The following is a 17890-nucleotide window of genomic DNA, read 5'->3' on the forward strand; positions in this document are numbered from 1 at the left end:
CTGTTTATTAGTTGCATAGCACAAAACAGCAGGTCCTCACAGATACAGAATAGCTAGTGAACAAAGCTCAAGAGTTTTTTTTCCCTCAGAAGGTGGTGGAGGCCAAAACCAGAGCTAAAAAACGAGTTACTGTTTGACACAAGAGGACATAATCACAGGACTAATGTTGCTCTAAAACTGGAAGATGTATTTAAAAAGTACCTGCTTGCTATGTGGCCTAATTTAGAAGGTCATGATACGTCAGCAAGTTGCGATTGCAATTTGCCTTTGCTGCCACCTAGTGGCAAATGGCAGGTTGTTTCTGTGTCTAACCTTCAAGCCCAACTGAAGCTAAACCCGAGACCCAAACGAAGCCTAAAGGTGGAATTATACCTGTCGATATACATAAATGTCAACATAGACCTATGTTCAGATACGTTCCCATAGGTTTCTTTTATACTTGCACAATAGATGTACATGTCCACAGGGGGGCAGTATTCCATTTAAAAAAAAACAAATTGCTGAAGACAGAGAAAGTATCCGAAACGGAAATTGAATAGGCGTGTTCTTTGTGCCAACAATTCACAACACTCAGCCTCATTAAAGATAAAGGCAGATTTCAATGATACAAGGGACCCGATGCAACCTTTTCCAGACTCCTGCAGGAATGGTTCTTTAGCAGGATGCTCTGCTGAGGTGTGGTGTACTGAACTGAATTTCACAGAAGTACAGTGCATAAAATTACAATTAGAAGACAAAGTATGTGAAGCCTCTGGAGTTCTCGTTTTCTTCAATGATTGCTCAGATGAGGATGTGTTGTATTTGATAGACATGGAGAACTACAATGTACTGTCCTTTGTTGTTATTGAATAAAGCCATGAATATTTTGAGAGATAACAGGATTGAACTATCCTATGTGGAGGGAAAGTCTAAACACAGTGAAAACAAAATGATTACAACCACAAGAAATATCAGGGTGCTCTTCAAACTGAACAACGCTTTTATTTTGAAGTGGATTTGTACATTCACATCATATATTATCAACTCACTGATACACATTTTCAATTTTTGACAACCGCATTGTTTTTGTAGCTTTAAATTTACAACACTGACGTTACTTCAAAGCTGTTTCAGGTTTAACAAGAGGGAACAAATTTGTTTTGTCTGTTTTCTAAATTTCTCTATAGCGTCAGTCACTGATGTGTCTGATTTAAAGTTCAGAGCTACAGCACTTAACTCTAAACCTCCAAGTATGACAAGGAGTGGGGGGAGATGCTGCCATACAAAAACGCTTCCAATCAGCTAATGCTGAACTCTCTTATTATGCCTTTATCCACTGCATATCTTTCCCAGGTATTTTCTCATAAGGCCACAGTAATTATTAAAAGCAAGTATAGTTAATGTGAGTGAGGGATTATTAATGTCTCTTCTAAAGGGCCTAAACATAAGTGTGGTCTTATTGGAAACCCACTTTCTGGGGCACACTCTGGTTAAAGAGAGATCTAGACCTGTCCGACAGCTGGGTGTAAAAGTGGAGGTTTTAAAGGCAGTTGGGCTTTAACCTTTCTAACTCTAACTCTTCTCTTTCTTTCATTAGTTTATTTGAAGTATCCATGACCTCTAGTCTCACGTGGAGTAGTGTCCAGCAGTTTCAGATATGGGCCATTTCTGTCCTCTAAATTTGTGGAAAATATTTATTTCTTGACCAAATCTTTGAAGGCAGCAACTTATTGCTCTATAAAACCCAGCATACTTAAATCTTCTCCATAAGTGATTTTGCATCTATTTGCATCTTCAAAAACCCCTGCTGTGACATCACTAACAGAGATGTGGCCAAAAGTGAAACACACACATGCTCAAGCTCAGTTAATGATGCCATTCACTGTTAAATGTGCCTAAATATCTACAATGAAATGCTATCGTCTGTTCTGTACTAATAGTGGCCTCAATAGATCAGAATGAAATGCAGAAAGAAATGAGCAACTGAAGCAGAACTAGGAAGTGAGTACAGCAAGATGGTTAAAGCCAAACCATCACTATAATAATCACTGGAATGCAGTTTGAGGTATGCGAGCAAAGTGTTTAGCAACACAGTTGCTATGGTTCATTCATTTGTGGAACTGTTGTATTGAGTATGATTACTTTTTTATTGTCAGTTTCAAGTCATTTACTGAGTCTGACACCTCTGTGTTGACCTGAGCAGCGATGCTGGCAGGTGTTACGTTCAGGTAGATGTCATACTGCTGGTCCAGACCCAGGTAGCTGTCACTCATCAGGTACAGTGTGTAGATACACCTAAAAGCAAAAGGGACACGGAGCAACGATAAAGACGATATGCAGCTCAAAGAAATCAAAATGCACGGGACTGTTTTTCCCAGTGGAACTGTAAGATTAGGAGGCGAAAGAGACAATTAGCTGGCATCACTGAATGAACGTTAATGGAAGATTTGCCTTTTTGCTGGGCTTTTTTCTCTGGCAGCAACAAAGGTTTCAGGTGACACACGAATTTGCAAAACAAAACAAATACAAAAATATGACTGTGTGTTGAGAAGAAACTTGAAAACTCAAAAATGAGGTGTAGGGCTATAAAATATAAATAAAGATTGGGCCTAAGTGAACTTAGCTGGAAGAAACCATTTATATTGTGATGAAATTACTGATTTGCTTTTCCTTGAGAAATGATCAACTTTAACTGACTGACATTTGTTGATGTTAAAACATCACACACGTCACCTGTCTGAACCGCAGCTGGGTGACTGAGGTGTTTCCTATCAGTTAATGTGTACGGAGTGTGTGGGAAGGACTTAGGTTTATTTCCTCCTTGCTTACTTTCCAGTCCTCTCAGGTGTGTAGAAGGCCACAGACACTGTTGTGCTGTTGCGCACGTATCCAACTCGTTTGACAGCCAGCAGCTCCCTCTGATCCACCTCCCCCATGATGAGGAACCAGCCTTCATCCTTCACCTTGGGGAACCTAGGAGCCTGGGCCTTACTGTCCTGCTTTCTCTGAAACAACACAGACACACAGCACACATTCAGCAATGTTTGATGGCATTTTTACGCTAGATTTAACAGAGAATATAACACAGGTGATACAACAATCTGACTTACTGTAGAGAGTTTGTACTTTTTGTGATGAGTCACTGTATCATAGTTAAACTGAAAACTGAGCGGTGCCTTCTACTTTTCTCATTTTTTTTTTTTACTTTGCCGTTGTCGATATGAATAGTTTTGTTTAGTACTTCATTCGAACGTGAAGACAACTCAACTCAGTAAAAGTAAAACCACTAATCTCTGAAAAAGTAAAATACTTTTTTACAAAATAGAGAACTCTATATCCCAGCACCAATGTGGGGCTACATCTAACTTTCTGAATAAAAGTTCAGGGCAAACTGGAGACTTTTTCACAAACCAGTCAACCAACATTAAGGATGCACAACACTAAAATCACTCGACTGATACGTACCCACACCAATATCAGTATATCTTTCTGAGACAGAACTGCATCATTAGCAGAAAAAGATAAAAAGGCAGTGATATAGGTTTATGAGGAGGAGGTTGCCAGTTCAGTCTGTGGTCCCATTGAACAAAGTCTATTAATCCTAACTGCTCCATTGGAGCTGCTCATTGGCCACAGGTCAGACTGTGGTTGTACTGGCAGCTGTCAGGTGTCAATGTGTGTCACTGTGTGAATGCAATCAGGGTGTTCCTGCCGTGAAACTACCCCGAATAAATAAAGCACAAAAACTCTTTAGAAATACATTAAGTAAATTTCAACAAATCCACATTTGACAATGACATATGAAGACTTTATAATGATACACTGAAAAACCTTGGCAGAAAGTTGAGTATTGGTATCGGAAGTACTGACCCTCTGCTGGCCCATATTGATGCGTCTCAGTGACACCTGCAGAACGTACTCCTGGTCAGCGTGGACGTCCATCCAGCTGCTCTCCTCCCTCAGGTTTGTCCCCACTGCAGGGAGGGGACGCTCTGTTTGCTCCTGGCTCTCCTCCCACCAGCCCTTCACACTCATTCTAACCTCTATCACTGGGAGATGGCTCAGGAAGGACCAGGCCTGACAAGGAAAGATGAAGATAAATGAAATTACTGAGACTATTCACTGCTGACAGTCTAGCAGGTCTGTATTGAAGACACCGATGTCAGACGAGGAATGGGCAGATAGGTCTGCAGGAGCTCATTTCTACAGGAAAATCAGTGAATCCTATATTTGACACCAGTTCAACAGTGTTGATTAACCACGAGCTGTAAACATGCATTGGCAAATGAAGTCTTATCTTAAGTAAAAGTGCAGTACCAATAGCATACTGTATATACTGTCTGCCCTACAATAAATGTTGAAAAAGTACTAAAATGTACTCATTATGCAATTTTCTTTATAGATTATTCTCTTTAAAATCATCAGTTAGAGATCATAGTGTAATTTCCGACCAGGTGCTGACTCTGGACCAGCTGGTTTGCGACTGGTTTGACTTAATTCTACTTTTTCCAATTCAGGAATACGGCATGTCCCAAACCTATGGTGTCTCATGCTGATTATTCATGCTTCATTCCCTTTTGCCTTTTCATGTTTCTTTGCAAAACATCATTTACAGGTGGTCCACATGGCTGCAAAGCATTTGACCAAGTCTTCAAAGAGGGAACATATAACACCAATGTTGGACTCTACAGTGGCTTTCCATCAAATTCAGAATTCAACTGAAAATTCTTGTTATGACCTTTGGAGCCCTGCATGGTCAGTCATCCGTCTGCATTAGAGATGCACTGCAGCCTTATGTCACTAGCAGGTCTCTAACATCCTCTAATCAGGGTTTGCTGGTTGTTCCTCACTCAAGATTTAAAACTAAAGGAGACTGTGCTTTTCAAGTCATGGTTTTTAAACTCTGGAACTCCCATTGGAATTAACATATGTGAATCCATCTGTTTGAACTCTCCTATGAACGCAGTTTCTTATTGCATGTTTTCTTCCTATTGTTGCTCTTTTTATCTTCTATCTTGTATTGTGAACGAGTTTGTGACATCGGATCTAGAAAGCTAAATAAACTTTCCTTAGTTACTTGTTCATTAATGTGTGTTTGACATTTTACTATAGTAACTAGTGCTACGACTACGCCAAAGGCAGGGACACACACACATTCGCGTGTATGGGCAAAAACCCAGTATCCGGAAAAAAACACAGGCAGAACCACAGCGATTTTATGTTTTGATTTTTGATTTTTTTAGTACTTTAGTAGTGATAGTAGTTTAACTGTTGTGATGAGTGTCAAAAAAACTGACGTAGTTAAATGTGTATAAAACAAAATGTTGTGTGTCCGTCGCCTCTGTCACATGACTTTCAAGAAAATCCAAGAGACTATCTGGACCCTCCCAAAATGTTCCTCAGAGGTTTTTTTAATTGACCCCGAAAAACCCCCCCCCGCGTTTTGGATTTGCTTGCCCAGAACATACATACATTACCCACCACATCACATGGCTCACCACTTTGCACTTTGCTTACCATAAAATGGCCAATCAAAACAGAGTAAACTCTGGGCGATAGCAGCCTGAGCCGCGAGAGACACGAGCTAATACTGTATGAACCGATTCACACAGAGCTTAAGAAAAGGGTAGTGCGTGACAAAAAGCTGTTTTGTAATTGTAAATCATCCAAAACCATCTCAGCAGAGCCACAGAATAAAACGTAAACCTGAAATTATGCATAATATGGACTCAATATGGACTCTTTAAAGCAAAGTACTCGGGCAAATCTAAATAGTTACATTCCACCACTGGTAACACAAAGTCAGATTCATTTTTATTGGACAGTTATAGTGACTTTCATGATAATACCTGTATCCATATGAGAAATCTAATGTGGTAAATGACTGAGATCTTACATATAAGTCACCAAATAAATGGGGCAGCAAGTTTAATAGTAGCCAACTTAATTTCTCCCCCACTGTGGAAATGAGATGTCCTTTTTCTCATTTTCTCATATGTTATGAGTGGAGCTCAGAAGTGACCAACAGAATCCTGGGGAAAAAAAAGAAGTTTTAAGAGGGTGGGGTTGTGTTAGATAGACAGATTCATGAGCTAGAGTTCAGTAAGCCTGCTGTTTGATTAAACCTTAATTCATTCTAACAGACGCTGTTCTCGGTTCTTAGGTGCCTCTTAAGTGTTTTTATGGAGAATTTAATCATTGGTTCGGCCCCAAACCTCCACAATGAGGACATGAGACATAAAAAAAGAAAAAAGGCACAAAGTGTGTGGCAGATATTAAAGTAAAAAAAAAAAAATCACCAGAGGAAGGGGGAAGGTGTTTGTGTGTGTGTGTGTGTGTGTGTGTGTGTGTGTGTGTGTGTGTGTGTAGTGCTTTGATGGCTGGGAGGAGAAAAGCCTCTCTGATTCACCCAGCAAAAGCTATTTATGTGAGGATTACTCTCCCCAAGCAAGTCAGACAGGAACGCTGCTGCACATCTAATTATTTAATTAGTGAGGCTGCCACACTGTGGGGTGGAGGGTGGGTGCAGTGGGGGAGTAAAGGTGGGGAAGGAGGAAGGCGTGAACACTGATTGGGTGAAGCCACAGGCCCTGCCGTTTTGCCCGGACACTCTCATTACTACTGCAATTAGCTCCTAAATTGGAGCTGTAAACCCTATCAATGGAGCTGTAATTGGGGATCCTGGAGGTATCTGAGACCACAGTGGCAAGACTGCTCCTGGCACGTCACTCACTAATGTGTGAGGTGGTTCGTGTGATCTGCATATGTTAAATGTGACTGTAGGCATATTCTGAAGATTATTCTGCCTGATCATATCTTTCATATAGGTTTGTGATATACTGTACCTTAAAGAATCATACAGGGGACTAAACAATATGTCTGGTTGATCATAATGTAAATCTACTATGTTGCTGTGCTCTGTACCGACCCTGTCTGCTAAAAATGACGTTCCTATACAACTACACTGCAAACGCGATTACGTTTCCCTGGAAAATGGTATTTCGCACACTGTGGGGGCGAAGAGAACCAGGCTCATTGGCTGGACAGTCCGGGGCATTGTACACTAAGCCCCCTCCCCATCCACCTTCTTGCAGCTCCCTTTCACTTAATGAAACTACTCTTTCTTTCAATCAAAAAAAAAAACAAACTTTTCCGAACGTAATAATTAAGTTCCCTACAAAAACTTAATCGCGTTTACAGTTTAGTTGTATAGGAATGTAATTTTTTTTCCTGTTGCATGTCTGTCTGATATCACTCCTCACTTGCTTTTTCTGAGGTTTCTTTCTTTCCATTTCCCCCCCACTCTTTCCAATGTGAAAAGAGGGTCTAGGAACGGAGGTCGTTGTGGATGTTGTGCAGTGTAAAGACCCTTTTGGCAAAGTAGTGATTAGTGAAACTGTCTATATACATACAACCTGATCATTTTTGTTGAGGTTACAATATTCAACAATATACACAGTTTACTTTTCCCCACTAATGCTAAAGTAAATTATCCTTCTCTAAAACAGTGATTTCCACATCTCCCCCCCACCCAAAAAAAAAAAAACAATATATATATATATATACACACGATATTAAAGTACTGTATAATTATCTAGCTGATTATGTATTTTAATATTTTAGCGAAATAATTCAAACTAAACACCAGCAGGTGTTAGATGTATTTTTTTTGTTATTATCAACTTATTTTTAAGTCATACAAAACTTTTCCTGATTTTGATATTTTTAAGTCTTTATTATGTTTCAATATGTTTTACTTTAGTTAATGTAAGTAAATGTTGGCAATATGATGTTGTGATATATCACTAAAATCACACAATAAAACCAGGTCATCCGCTAAAGCACCCAGACTGGAAACCACTGCTCTGAAGCACATACTTGACTAATACCGATAGGCACTCGTATTGCCAGTGTGCTCCGGAGCTTTTAGTTGTGATCTTACCTGGGCAATTTGGCTTGATTGAAGCCCCTGGCTGACAATATCAGTGAAAACACTCTCCCTTCCATTGCAAGCAGCAATCAGCTCAGGAAGTCCTTCGATTGGCCCCTTGAAACCCCCTACATTGCTCCTCCCGCTCTTGTTGGCCCATTTCCTGTGGAGGTTTTACAGAAGAGGGATGAGAGAGATTCTTTGTCATGAGAAAGCAACAAATCCTACTGTCAATCATCGTGGGGCCCTGTTGGTGTTGTTTCATATCTGCTCTATTTTCATATCTTCCTATTTTATCGAGTTAGCATACTATTCATATATTCTGGGGATGGAAAAGCACTCCAATCTGCTTAGAAACACACCAGCTGCTAATTGGGAAAACAACACAGAGTCTTGTTTGTTGTTACACCACCTGGGAATCAAAGCTATAAAATCCTTAACACCCAGAGTTTGTTCGATGATATGAAAAAGAAGCGTAACGAGATGTAATGTTTACAGCAGAGACAACGGGTGATGTTCACCTGAACAGGTAGAGGTCTTGTTGTTCCACATGTGGCAGTGTCAACAGAGAGGACTCATGCAGCCAGCGGCCCTGGACGATCATCTGCACCAGGTTGCATATAGTAATGGCTGTAACAAGCCAGCCTTCATTGGCAGCTACATCCAGCATTGCCTGGGGGAAAACAAACAGAAGAAAGTGTAACGATGAAAAACACAAGTCAGGACTTCTATGTTTTCTCTACCCAAGTCATTTAGAAAAGATCAGAACAGGATAGAATAGTAAATACTTTGGGAGTAAGATTAGCACAAACATGAAGAGAAGCCGTAAGGTCCACTACAAACAGATTAAGGAAAATGTTAACATATAACTTTTGAGGCCACTGGAGACAGTGGTTTGAATTTATCTCTTAGAACTCAACAATGGGGCACTTTTTTTGGATTGGGGGGCTAATTTCAGTGAACTGCACAACTTAATTTGCTATGGATGTTGTTGAATGTTAGGGACTTTCAGGTTAGTGTCATCAAACAGAAAGTTCGATCATATAGAACAACCTTGATTCGCCAATTCTTTTGCACCTGTTCAATTTTTTTGGGTTTTATTTTCTTATATCACACTGTAACTTATTACATTGATAACATCAGACCGATGAAGGTGTTTCCTTGTCTGTGCCAATTTGGCATCTTGGTGCATTGCAGTGTGCCCCAGTGGGGGAAGAAAACAGGGGGGGCAACAGAAATCTACTAAAACCACTATAGCACTACAATCTTTGGTTTGGGATTCTGTTGAGAACCTACAGGTTGACTGGTCAGTAATTTTATAAATCCTTCCCAAAAATCACACAAACCCCTGTGTGTAGAGATTAATCAAAGTTTCTACCAAAATCTCAAGGCAGCAGATAATGCATGTCACAATTTAAGAGGACCTTGCATGCATATTAACTGAATTAATTTAAAAAAAATGTGAAAACTAGATCAGATGCGGTAAAAAACAAAACAAAAAACCTAGTTCTGTGTGTGTGTGTGTGTGTGTGATCAGAACCTGATTTAATAGTGTAAAACTTTAAAAATTATCAATGGAATCAGCACAAATGTTGAGTTCCAAACAGCAAAACTATGATGGCAGTAAGAGGTGCCCCACAAAAGAGGCACTGTCAATATTTAAAAGTCATTTAAATTATATTTAATAATCATTTATTCTATATGCTGAAATCTACCTGTAATATCAAAAACTCTTCAGACTTAGGTTTCATTAATACGGCTAATCAAGACGATGAATTTAACTTACACTACTACATTCTATGTGTGTTTTGAAAAAATAAATAGTCAATTTAACTACAACAAAATCAAAGCAGAAATAGTTTTCAATGACAAACAACAGGAATAATTAATCGATGAATTCCCAAATTTACCCAGGCATCCTACACTACAATGTGAGGGTGGCTGTCTGCAGACTAAAGCTCATAAGAAGCTGTCAGATGCTGCAGGATTATGGCGCTAAACATCAAAGTAAATCGACTTGTCCCTTCAGCGGACGCCACATCAGAACCATCGAAACATGTTCCACACGTGACATGAGTTTTGACGCCAGATGCCCTTACTGTTGCAAACCTCCCATTTTTATCCAGGCTTGAGACTGGCACCATGGTTGCACTTGGTGGCTGGGTGGGGCAACACCTGGTGGGGTGGGATTCAAACCCACAGCCTTCTGCATGCCAACCCATAGCTCTACCACCGAGCCACCAGGCCCCTACAACAGCTTTTGGCTTGTCCTTTCAGGTGTCACTGATGCCCTTCCTGCCACAACCCTCCCACTTTTTAAACCGGGCTTGGGACAGGCACCACCCAGGCCACACCTGGTGGCGTGGGATTCGTAAAATGCTCTACCACCAGGCCCCCTGACTGCAGAATGGCTATAGAGACACAAAATCCACTTGTTGGATTGGCCCAGACCTCAAACCAAGAGAAATGCTGTTGAATGACTTCAAGAGAAAGGCTGACAACAGACGTGCTAAGGATATGGCTGAGCTGAAGCAGTTCTGTAAGTAGGAATGATCCAAAATGCCTTCATTACTTTTTCCACCATCACCCTGTTTGTTTAATAGGTTTGTTCAATAAAGACTTGAAAGATCATGATTGTTTATCAGCTTACAAGTAGCACGTTTCTACCTCACCGGTACCCAAAGCACTTTACACTGCTTTTCATTTACCCATTTGCGCTCACAATCTCACACACCGATGCTATGCAGCTGGCCTGTACTCAGCAGGACCAACTAAATTGGGGTTCAGTGACTTGCTCAAAGAGACTTCGACATGTGTCAGGAGGAGGGATCGGTGGACGACTGCTCTACCTTTCTGATCTGCAGTCGCCCCAGTGAAGACGGTGAACATCAGATCACATGTCATTAGCAATTTATGCAGAAAACCAGAAAATTGCAAACAGCGCTGTTACTTTTTTCATGAGACTGCATTCGTTGCAGTATTTTGAGGTTATATAATCAATGTCCAGAGAAAGCAACAGTTGTGAGCTGCATTAACCTAATTACTGAGTAAACCCAGTAACTAAATATCAATAAAAATATACTTCCATTAAACAAAAAAATAACCGTAAAGATAACGAAGACCAGAACCATTTCAGTAGCAGGAGGATACCAAAGAAATAACCACATTCATGAGCCACGCAATATCATAGCCAGACACACAGCATGGAAAATCACAAGCACATGTACATATGCGCACACCGACACCCATCCTGAGCTGTGGACAATGGCTTACAGACATGTTCTCGAATTCAAACAAGGCATACAAAGAAACTAACATAAACAGGACCTCGAAGATTACACCTTAGGCTGCATGGACATGGTTGATAATGTTGTGAAAAGTTGTCTGGTGTCTTTTGCCACTATTCAAATAGACACCGAGTAGAAAACCATTGCCACTGCCAGACAATGTAACCCCAAAGTGTTAGATCTAGCTCTGGACATCATGTTATTTATGAGCCGGATCAGCAAGTTGAACTACAAATCACCTACTAATATTTAACATCCCCTGCTCCCTGTAGGTTGGAGGTAAGTTGCTGGCTAAATATAAGATGCTTACAACCTGATGTGCTGTACTCTGCAGGAAACCTACATACATTTTGACAAGCTAAATGTTTAAACAAAAAAAGTCAATTGACCATGTTTGCAGGCAGAAACAAAAATACTCACGAGAAATATTTATCATTTGTGGATGTTATGCTGCCATAAGAATTCTACCTGACAGATCCGGATAGCATTGTCGAGAACTGTCTTGGTGTCAGTGGTATAGTCACTGCACGGTAGTTGGGCGTGGCTGAAGTAAGCTTGCAGCAGCAGGTGGGTCTTCGTGTGGGCGCTGTCGTAAGAGTGGGGGTTGACCTGTAGGGGGAGCTGCTGAGCCAACTGGCTGTTAAGCTGGTCCTCGTTGTGTCTGACGGGCAGCTCGGCATACTCTTCTGCATCCTGAAAGGCAGAGATCAAAAGTGAAACGGGAAGTTGAAAGCAAGCTTGCGGTCAGACCTTTTTAATCCCAGCACCTGTACTCTTAACAGCTGCATTGGGCTCGCTGATAGAAAAACCAGCTTTGCCTTTCCCCGAACAGAGTGCAATGAATCTTTTCTTCATACACAATGCTAAGTATTTTGCACACCTGTTTAAAAAAATCCACCGAGTTTTGGCATGTGGATTAAAAAAAATAAAACATTTCTCAGGAAGACAACCACTGAATGACACACATGCTCTAGGTCAGGTAAAATAATTCTGATGGTCCATCCGTCTATTTGTGCTGAGACTATGTATTCAGACTTGTTTGTAATTGTTCTACAGAGTGATGCGTGGACACGCTTGGCTTCTTTCCACTAATTCACTCCAGTTCAACTTCAGCTATTGTAGTCCCATCGGCAGGCTGTGCTGGAGGCATCTGTCACAGGCTGCCCCCGGACCCAGATTTTTAAGGCCCCATCCATCATTGCTCAAAGCCTGTGTTTCAAAAGCTAGGGCAGGAAAAAAGGACATGAGCAGGGGAGGGGCTGGGGTGAGAGAAAGGAACAGAAATAATCTCTTAATGATTTATCTTTTATGTTGTGGTTTCTGCATATGGATGTCCTGGAGAGAAAGACTATATTTCTTTAAGCCCAAATAACCAACAACTGCACACTGCCTTACAACTCTGATATTAACCTTAGAAAGACAGATGAGGGAGGGTGCGATGGCAGCGTAGAGCAGTGAAGTAGCAATTGCATTAGAGAAATCAGAAAGAGCGGAGATAGGCAACAAAACAGGGAGGGAGGTGTACACAACTGGGACCCCTTATGAGGAGTCTGGTCCACAAAGCAACTGCTAAACAGACAAGTATTTATGCATTTTACACATTTAAATCGGCCTTGTGAACTGGCCGGCCATTCAAACAACTTTTTCTTTAAAAGCCTATGCCCATGTGTTGTCATCAGCTTCTCCAAAAAATAATGTGTAGAAAAATGTTTCAACTTTTCTGCCTTTGTTGCCAGTCCATTTATTAATAACACAATCAGTGACAGCAATGTCGTTAATATGTTCATACACTGAGTCATTTATTAAGCAAATCTGCAAAACATGATTTGCCATGAGGTCTCAGAATGTCATTTTAAAAAGGTTATTCTGGACTCTGGGACTGATGATGGTAAACTGCAGTGAACCAAATCCCTTATCCAACGTTTCATTACCTTTGTTTAATTCAAAAACTTTGTTTTGAAAATTAAAAGAGTCTCATGATGAACACAAATGAGTGATAATGCAAGCTGTGTCAGTTTAGCTGCAGAGTTGAACCCCTGACCCTAATGATGTGACATTAATGATAGGTAGCCGCTAACTCACCCACTCAGTCGCCCACATCCAATTAAGAACAGTTGTCAAAATAAGTGGGAAATCATCAGTAGTCTCCTTTCAGTTCTGCAACTCATATGTTACTACTGCTTGTCATATAAAACGAAAAACCTTATGATTTGGTATTTGACATTTTTGATAATGACGATTGTCTCATCTCGGCCAACTGTACCTTATTTACTGAAGTTATTCTTCAGGTGCTGTTTTTACAGCTGCAACACAGCTCAATAGAACCTCATCTTTCTTCACCATTACGTCAGGTTCCCCTCTGAGCCTGTATGCATATGCATATTTTTAGCATATTTTAATGCATTTTGACTTCTTAGTGAAATCGCCGCTATCTTCGGAAACAGAAGACAACAAATACAGCAGGAAGGTAAACAAAGAGAGGCTGAGCGTACTGCTCAGGGAAACAAACAAGCGGGTAAGAAGTGTGTAAGAAGGGTGGGCAGTGGTGGTGTAGGCGAGGTGTGAGTGTTGCTCATTAGTGGCCACGCTGCTGCAATTAGGGGGAACTGGGGGAACATACCAGTGCTTTGTAGCTCACAAAGGGGGAGTGGATGGGGCGGCGGGGTGACTGGCCTATTGAATCACAGCTTGTTGGGGAGGTAGCCAGGCATAGCATGCCCTGAAGTGGACTCTATTCCATATGTTAGCCTCCTTTTTGAAGTCAGCTTTAACCATTCTGAATTCAGTGAGCACAAAAATGGACCTAATACAAATGCAAAGGCTCAGTAAGATTAAAACAAAAACACAACAGAGAATATTCCTCTAGTGTAAATATTTTCTTCTCAACAGCCATAACATGAAATTGTATCGACTGGGTTACATAAGTCTGGCTGAAGTGTTTTTTTTTCATACTATTAAGATTAAAATCATTGAAGTTTGATTTGTGTTTATAAAGTCAATCGAGTTGACTTTGCTTTTTGTTTTGGTCCATCAGTTTGGGAAAAAACCCAAATCAGTCAATCAAAGGACGACAGTAGCAGATAACACCTCAAAAGTGAGGAGAGTTAATGAAGCCCTGATAAATGTGATTGCATATGTCTGCATGAAGCTTTTTAATCGGATAATTCGCTCACCAAAGAGACTGCCTAATAATCTGGAGTCTACCGGGTTTCTGGGACTTTTTGTCTTGTCTTATGTACTGACATTCACTGTGATTTGTGTGACTTTACATGCACAGATGTGTGAACTATCTAAACCAAGTTCTAGATACAATGAGTTTTTGATTTTGAATAAATTTGGGCAAAAAAAAAGGAAGTGTTTTTTTTTTAAAGCCACTGTATGTTGCACTGACACATGTTAAAAGGAGAGAATTATAAGAAGGTACTGTATGATTCCAGTGTAGCTGTCAAATACTGAAAGTACAGATGCAAAAATTTCCAAAATGTGGACTGGGTTCGACAAAAAATAAATAAAAAACACACACGCACCCTTCCAACGAAATTAATCTTTGGACTACTAAAATTCCTGCAGGATTTCTTTCAACATTAAATTGCAAAATAGTGAGAAACATGTTAAATTTTTTTGACACTCTCTCAAACTTTGAGGTCCTTAAGTATTTAAACAATATTTGAAATAAAACAAGATGTGCTTAGATTGTACTCTTTCAGTTTTAATTTGAGGTTTTGTCAATAAAAGATATTGGATCAACCATGCAGAAGCCGGAATCGTTGTTATACACAGAAGACAAAGTAATGTAAGCATAATTCAATTGTTAGTTTTAATGCTTGGTTTTCCAAAAGAAAAGCAGCAATTAGATAGTAGTTGGTGACAGAGCCACAGTACATAACCATGTCCCCACAGTGTAAAACTCACCGTCAGAACAGAGAGCACATCGTGTATGGACAACTCAGCTTTCAGTCGTTCTTTAAACATGCGGATGGTCTGATGCTTCAGGTAGTAATAGGAGGAAATGCGACCATAAGTTTGTGGGTCAATAGTCCGATCATCCTGGAGATTTGATGAAAACAAATATTTTACAAAGACAAACTTTATATCATGTTACAGCAACGTTTGTTGGACTACAAACATAAAGGTGCAGTGCGTACGATTTAATGGCATCCGGCAGTGAGGTTACAGACAGCCATTATCTGATTATCCCCTCGAGGGTGTAGAACTATATGTAATAGCTTCCATGTATGTTAAAATGTGCACTTCGTTCTCTAAAGCCACTGTTTGGTTTGTCTGTTCTGGGCTACTGTAAAAACACGGTGGCCTTCGTAAAAGATGACCCAAGATTTGATGCAAAGAAAACACAATGGTTCCTATTTTTAGACAATTACACTGTAAAGAAAACACAATTATGAATATTTTACTACATTTCTGCTAATTGACCCCTTTAAATATTCCCCCCACCTATTTATAATAATACACACACACTAACACACACACCTCTTGTATCTCTATGCAGTAAGAGCACTCCAGGTCCCGCAGACTCCTCTCCACCAAGTTGGACAGGTATTTGTTGATAGAATCATGGCTGATGTCTTCTAGGCTGTAATAGCTAAACAACAAATCATACTCAGTGCAATTACAAAAAATATCAATTACTTTTCTTACAGGTCAAAACCCATTTTAGCTTTTTGCCAAAATAGTGTTTGCTCTGTTAAAATGAAACTTCTGTTTCTTAAGCATTGCCACACCCTGTAACGCGAGACTCAAGAAGAGATACACTTGGTTTAGGATGCGTATATTGTACCATTTAAACACTTAAACCATGCTTCACTACATGAGTTACAATTCAATTTATGTACTGGTTACTAGTGATACTAAAGTGTGTTCTGATGCTCGGAATACTCAGATGAGAGGATGTGTCCCTGCTTGTCTTCTTTGATTGGTCTTCTTGACTTCTGTTGCCCCTATTTACTAAGCTGAACTGCCAATCTAGTTATCACCAAGGGCTGAAAAGCTGCGGTCAAAAATTAGACCATTGTCACCAACGTGGGAAACACCTCAACAACTAGGACGACAGATGCTTACTGACTCCCCAATATTGTCCATCAGTCGGACATCAGCTTGGTGTGTCATGGCTCATAAATGCCCATAGGTGTGGAGGTAAACGTGAATGTTTGTCTCTCTGTGTAAGCCCTAAGATCGACTGATGCCCTATCTAGAACATATCTTGGCTCTTGCCCAACTGGACAGCCAGGATTGGCTCTAGTGCCACGACCCTCCTAAGTGTTAGAGTGTTAGTGTAGATAATGTATGGATTGGCATCCACCTACAAATTAGCTAGTTTACTAAGCATTTGGGGTTGAATATTTGGGTCAAGAACACGTTGACAAGAGATAGGAGGAGCCAGGAATCGAACAAATATCCCTGGCATTGGTGGATGACTGCTATACCTCCTGAACCCAGTCGCCCCATAAAAAATCCGCCCGCTTAACACATGAAAAGTACCCGCTTTGAAAAATCACCTACATTTCATATGGATCCAAACAAATCATTTCTTCATAATCATCCTAGAGAATCATTTATCGTGCAGCTGGGAGCAGGAAGGTGAAATCCCAGCCGCAGCCACAGGCTGGAGGCAGCAGTTGGGATAGGTGATGGCCATATTCAATGCGTGTTTAATGTTCAGTTAATGTTAATTTCCACTGCTCCACATGTTAACAGCAAACCATTCTGAGCGCTGAATACGTTCATTACTAAACACATTTCACAGTGTTTTACCGATGACAGGGCCTGTCTGATTAAGTCATGGCCATTAGCATCATCACCATTAGGCTCCTGATGGAGTTTGCCTGCAGACGTTTATGATACCCACGGGACTCTTTGTGTGTGTGTGTGTGTGTGTGTTTCATGAAACAAAGCCTGAAAGCAAAAGTGATATATTAGCTGTTAACATGCAACACAGTTGCATAAAGATAATGGTGTCTAGGGAGCAGTACTTTAAGAAAGAATATTAATAGCATTTCATGTAACATGAAGCTGAATTTAAGGGTGCTGATGTATAACTCTCAGTTAAAGAGCTTGCATAAAGCCAAAATATGTTCCTCATACTGGAAGCTCTTTTTTGTGTTGATGTTTTACATTTATGTTTCCAAGTCACGTGTATGGAGCTTTGGCGTGAACTCCTGAACTGACAAGCGTGCACAAGTTTGACTGAAATGTGAGCCACATGCTCCCAGTAACAAGTCATTTGTCTCATCAACAGTCAAATCTCGCAGTTTCCTCAAAAACTGCTGGGTTACAACATATCCCTTCCTATATATGGCTTCCAGCTGAAACAGAAGCTTCTCCATAAAGGTCCATCAAATCTGAAAGCCACTCATTTGTTCTTCCACCTTCATCTCTGTTGTTGCACTCCTGTTTATTTTTACAAGCTAATGGCATTTTTTAAATGGCATTTCCTGCCACAGCTGCATTGTCCGAGAGCAAGCATGAGTCGACGTGGGACCACATACTAAGAGGCACAGACTAGATTTGCCATTTTTTTGTCATTTGAACTTTTGTCGAGACTGTTAAGTTTGAATACATATTAGTGCTGTTAACATTAATGTGATAATAACATGTTAACGTAAATTCCTTTTAACACCACTAATGTTCTTTATGCAGGTTCTGTTATGATGAACACTTGCCACAACGGTACAGGGTT

General features: G+C 40.4%; 1 protein-coding gene across 1 annotated transcript in view; it reads right to left on the reverse strand.

Annotated features, from left to right (window-relative positions):
- Positions 1–948: 948 nt before the first annotated feature.
- Positions 949–17890, reverse strand: part of ascc3 (activating signal cointegrator 1 complex subunit 3) — a 132436-nt gene continuing 115494 nt past the window's right edge. The window contains exons 35-42 of the mRNA XM_067510491.1: positions 15685–15796; positions 15109–15243; positions 11665–11889; positions 8431–8582; positions 7922–8072; positions 3850–4056; positions 2809–2984; positions 949–2274 (exon numbers count right to left, since the gene is read on the reverse strand). Coding sequence (XP_067366592.1) covers positions 2118–2274; positions 2809–2984; positions 3850–4056; positions 7922–8072; positions 8431–8582; positions 11665–11889; positions 15109–15243; positions 15685–15796 — 1315 coding nt within the window. The 3' untranslated portion in view covers positions 949–2117. The remainder of the gene's footprint in view (positions 2275–2808; positions 2985–3849; positions 4057–7921; positions 8073–8430; positions 8583–11664; positions 11890–15108; positions 15244–15684; positions 15797–17890) is intronic.

This window comes from Channa argus, chromosome 7, assembly GCF_033026475.1.
Source record: "Channa argus isolate prfri chromosome 7, Channa argus male v1.0, whole genome shotgun sequence".
Taxonomy (NCBI): Eukaryota; Metazoa; Chordata; class Actinopteri; order Anabantiformes; family Channidae; genus Channa; species Channa argus.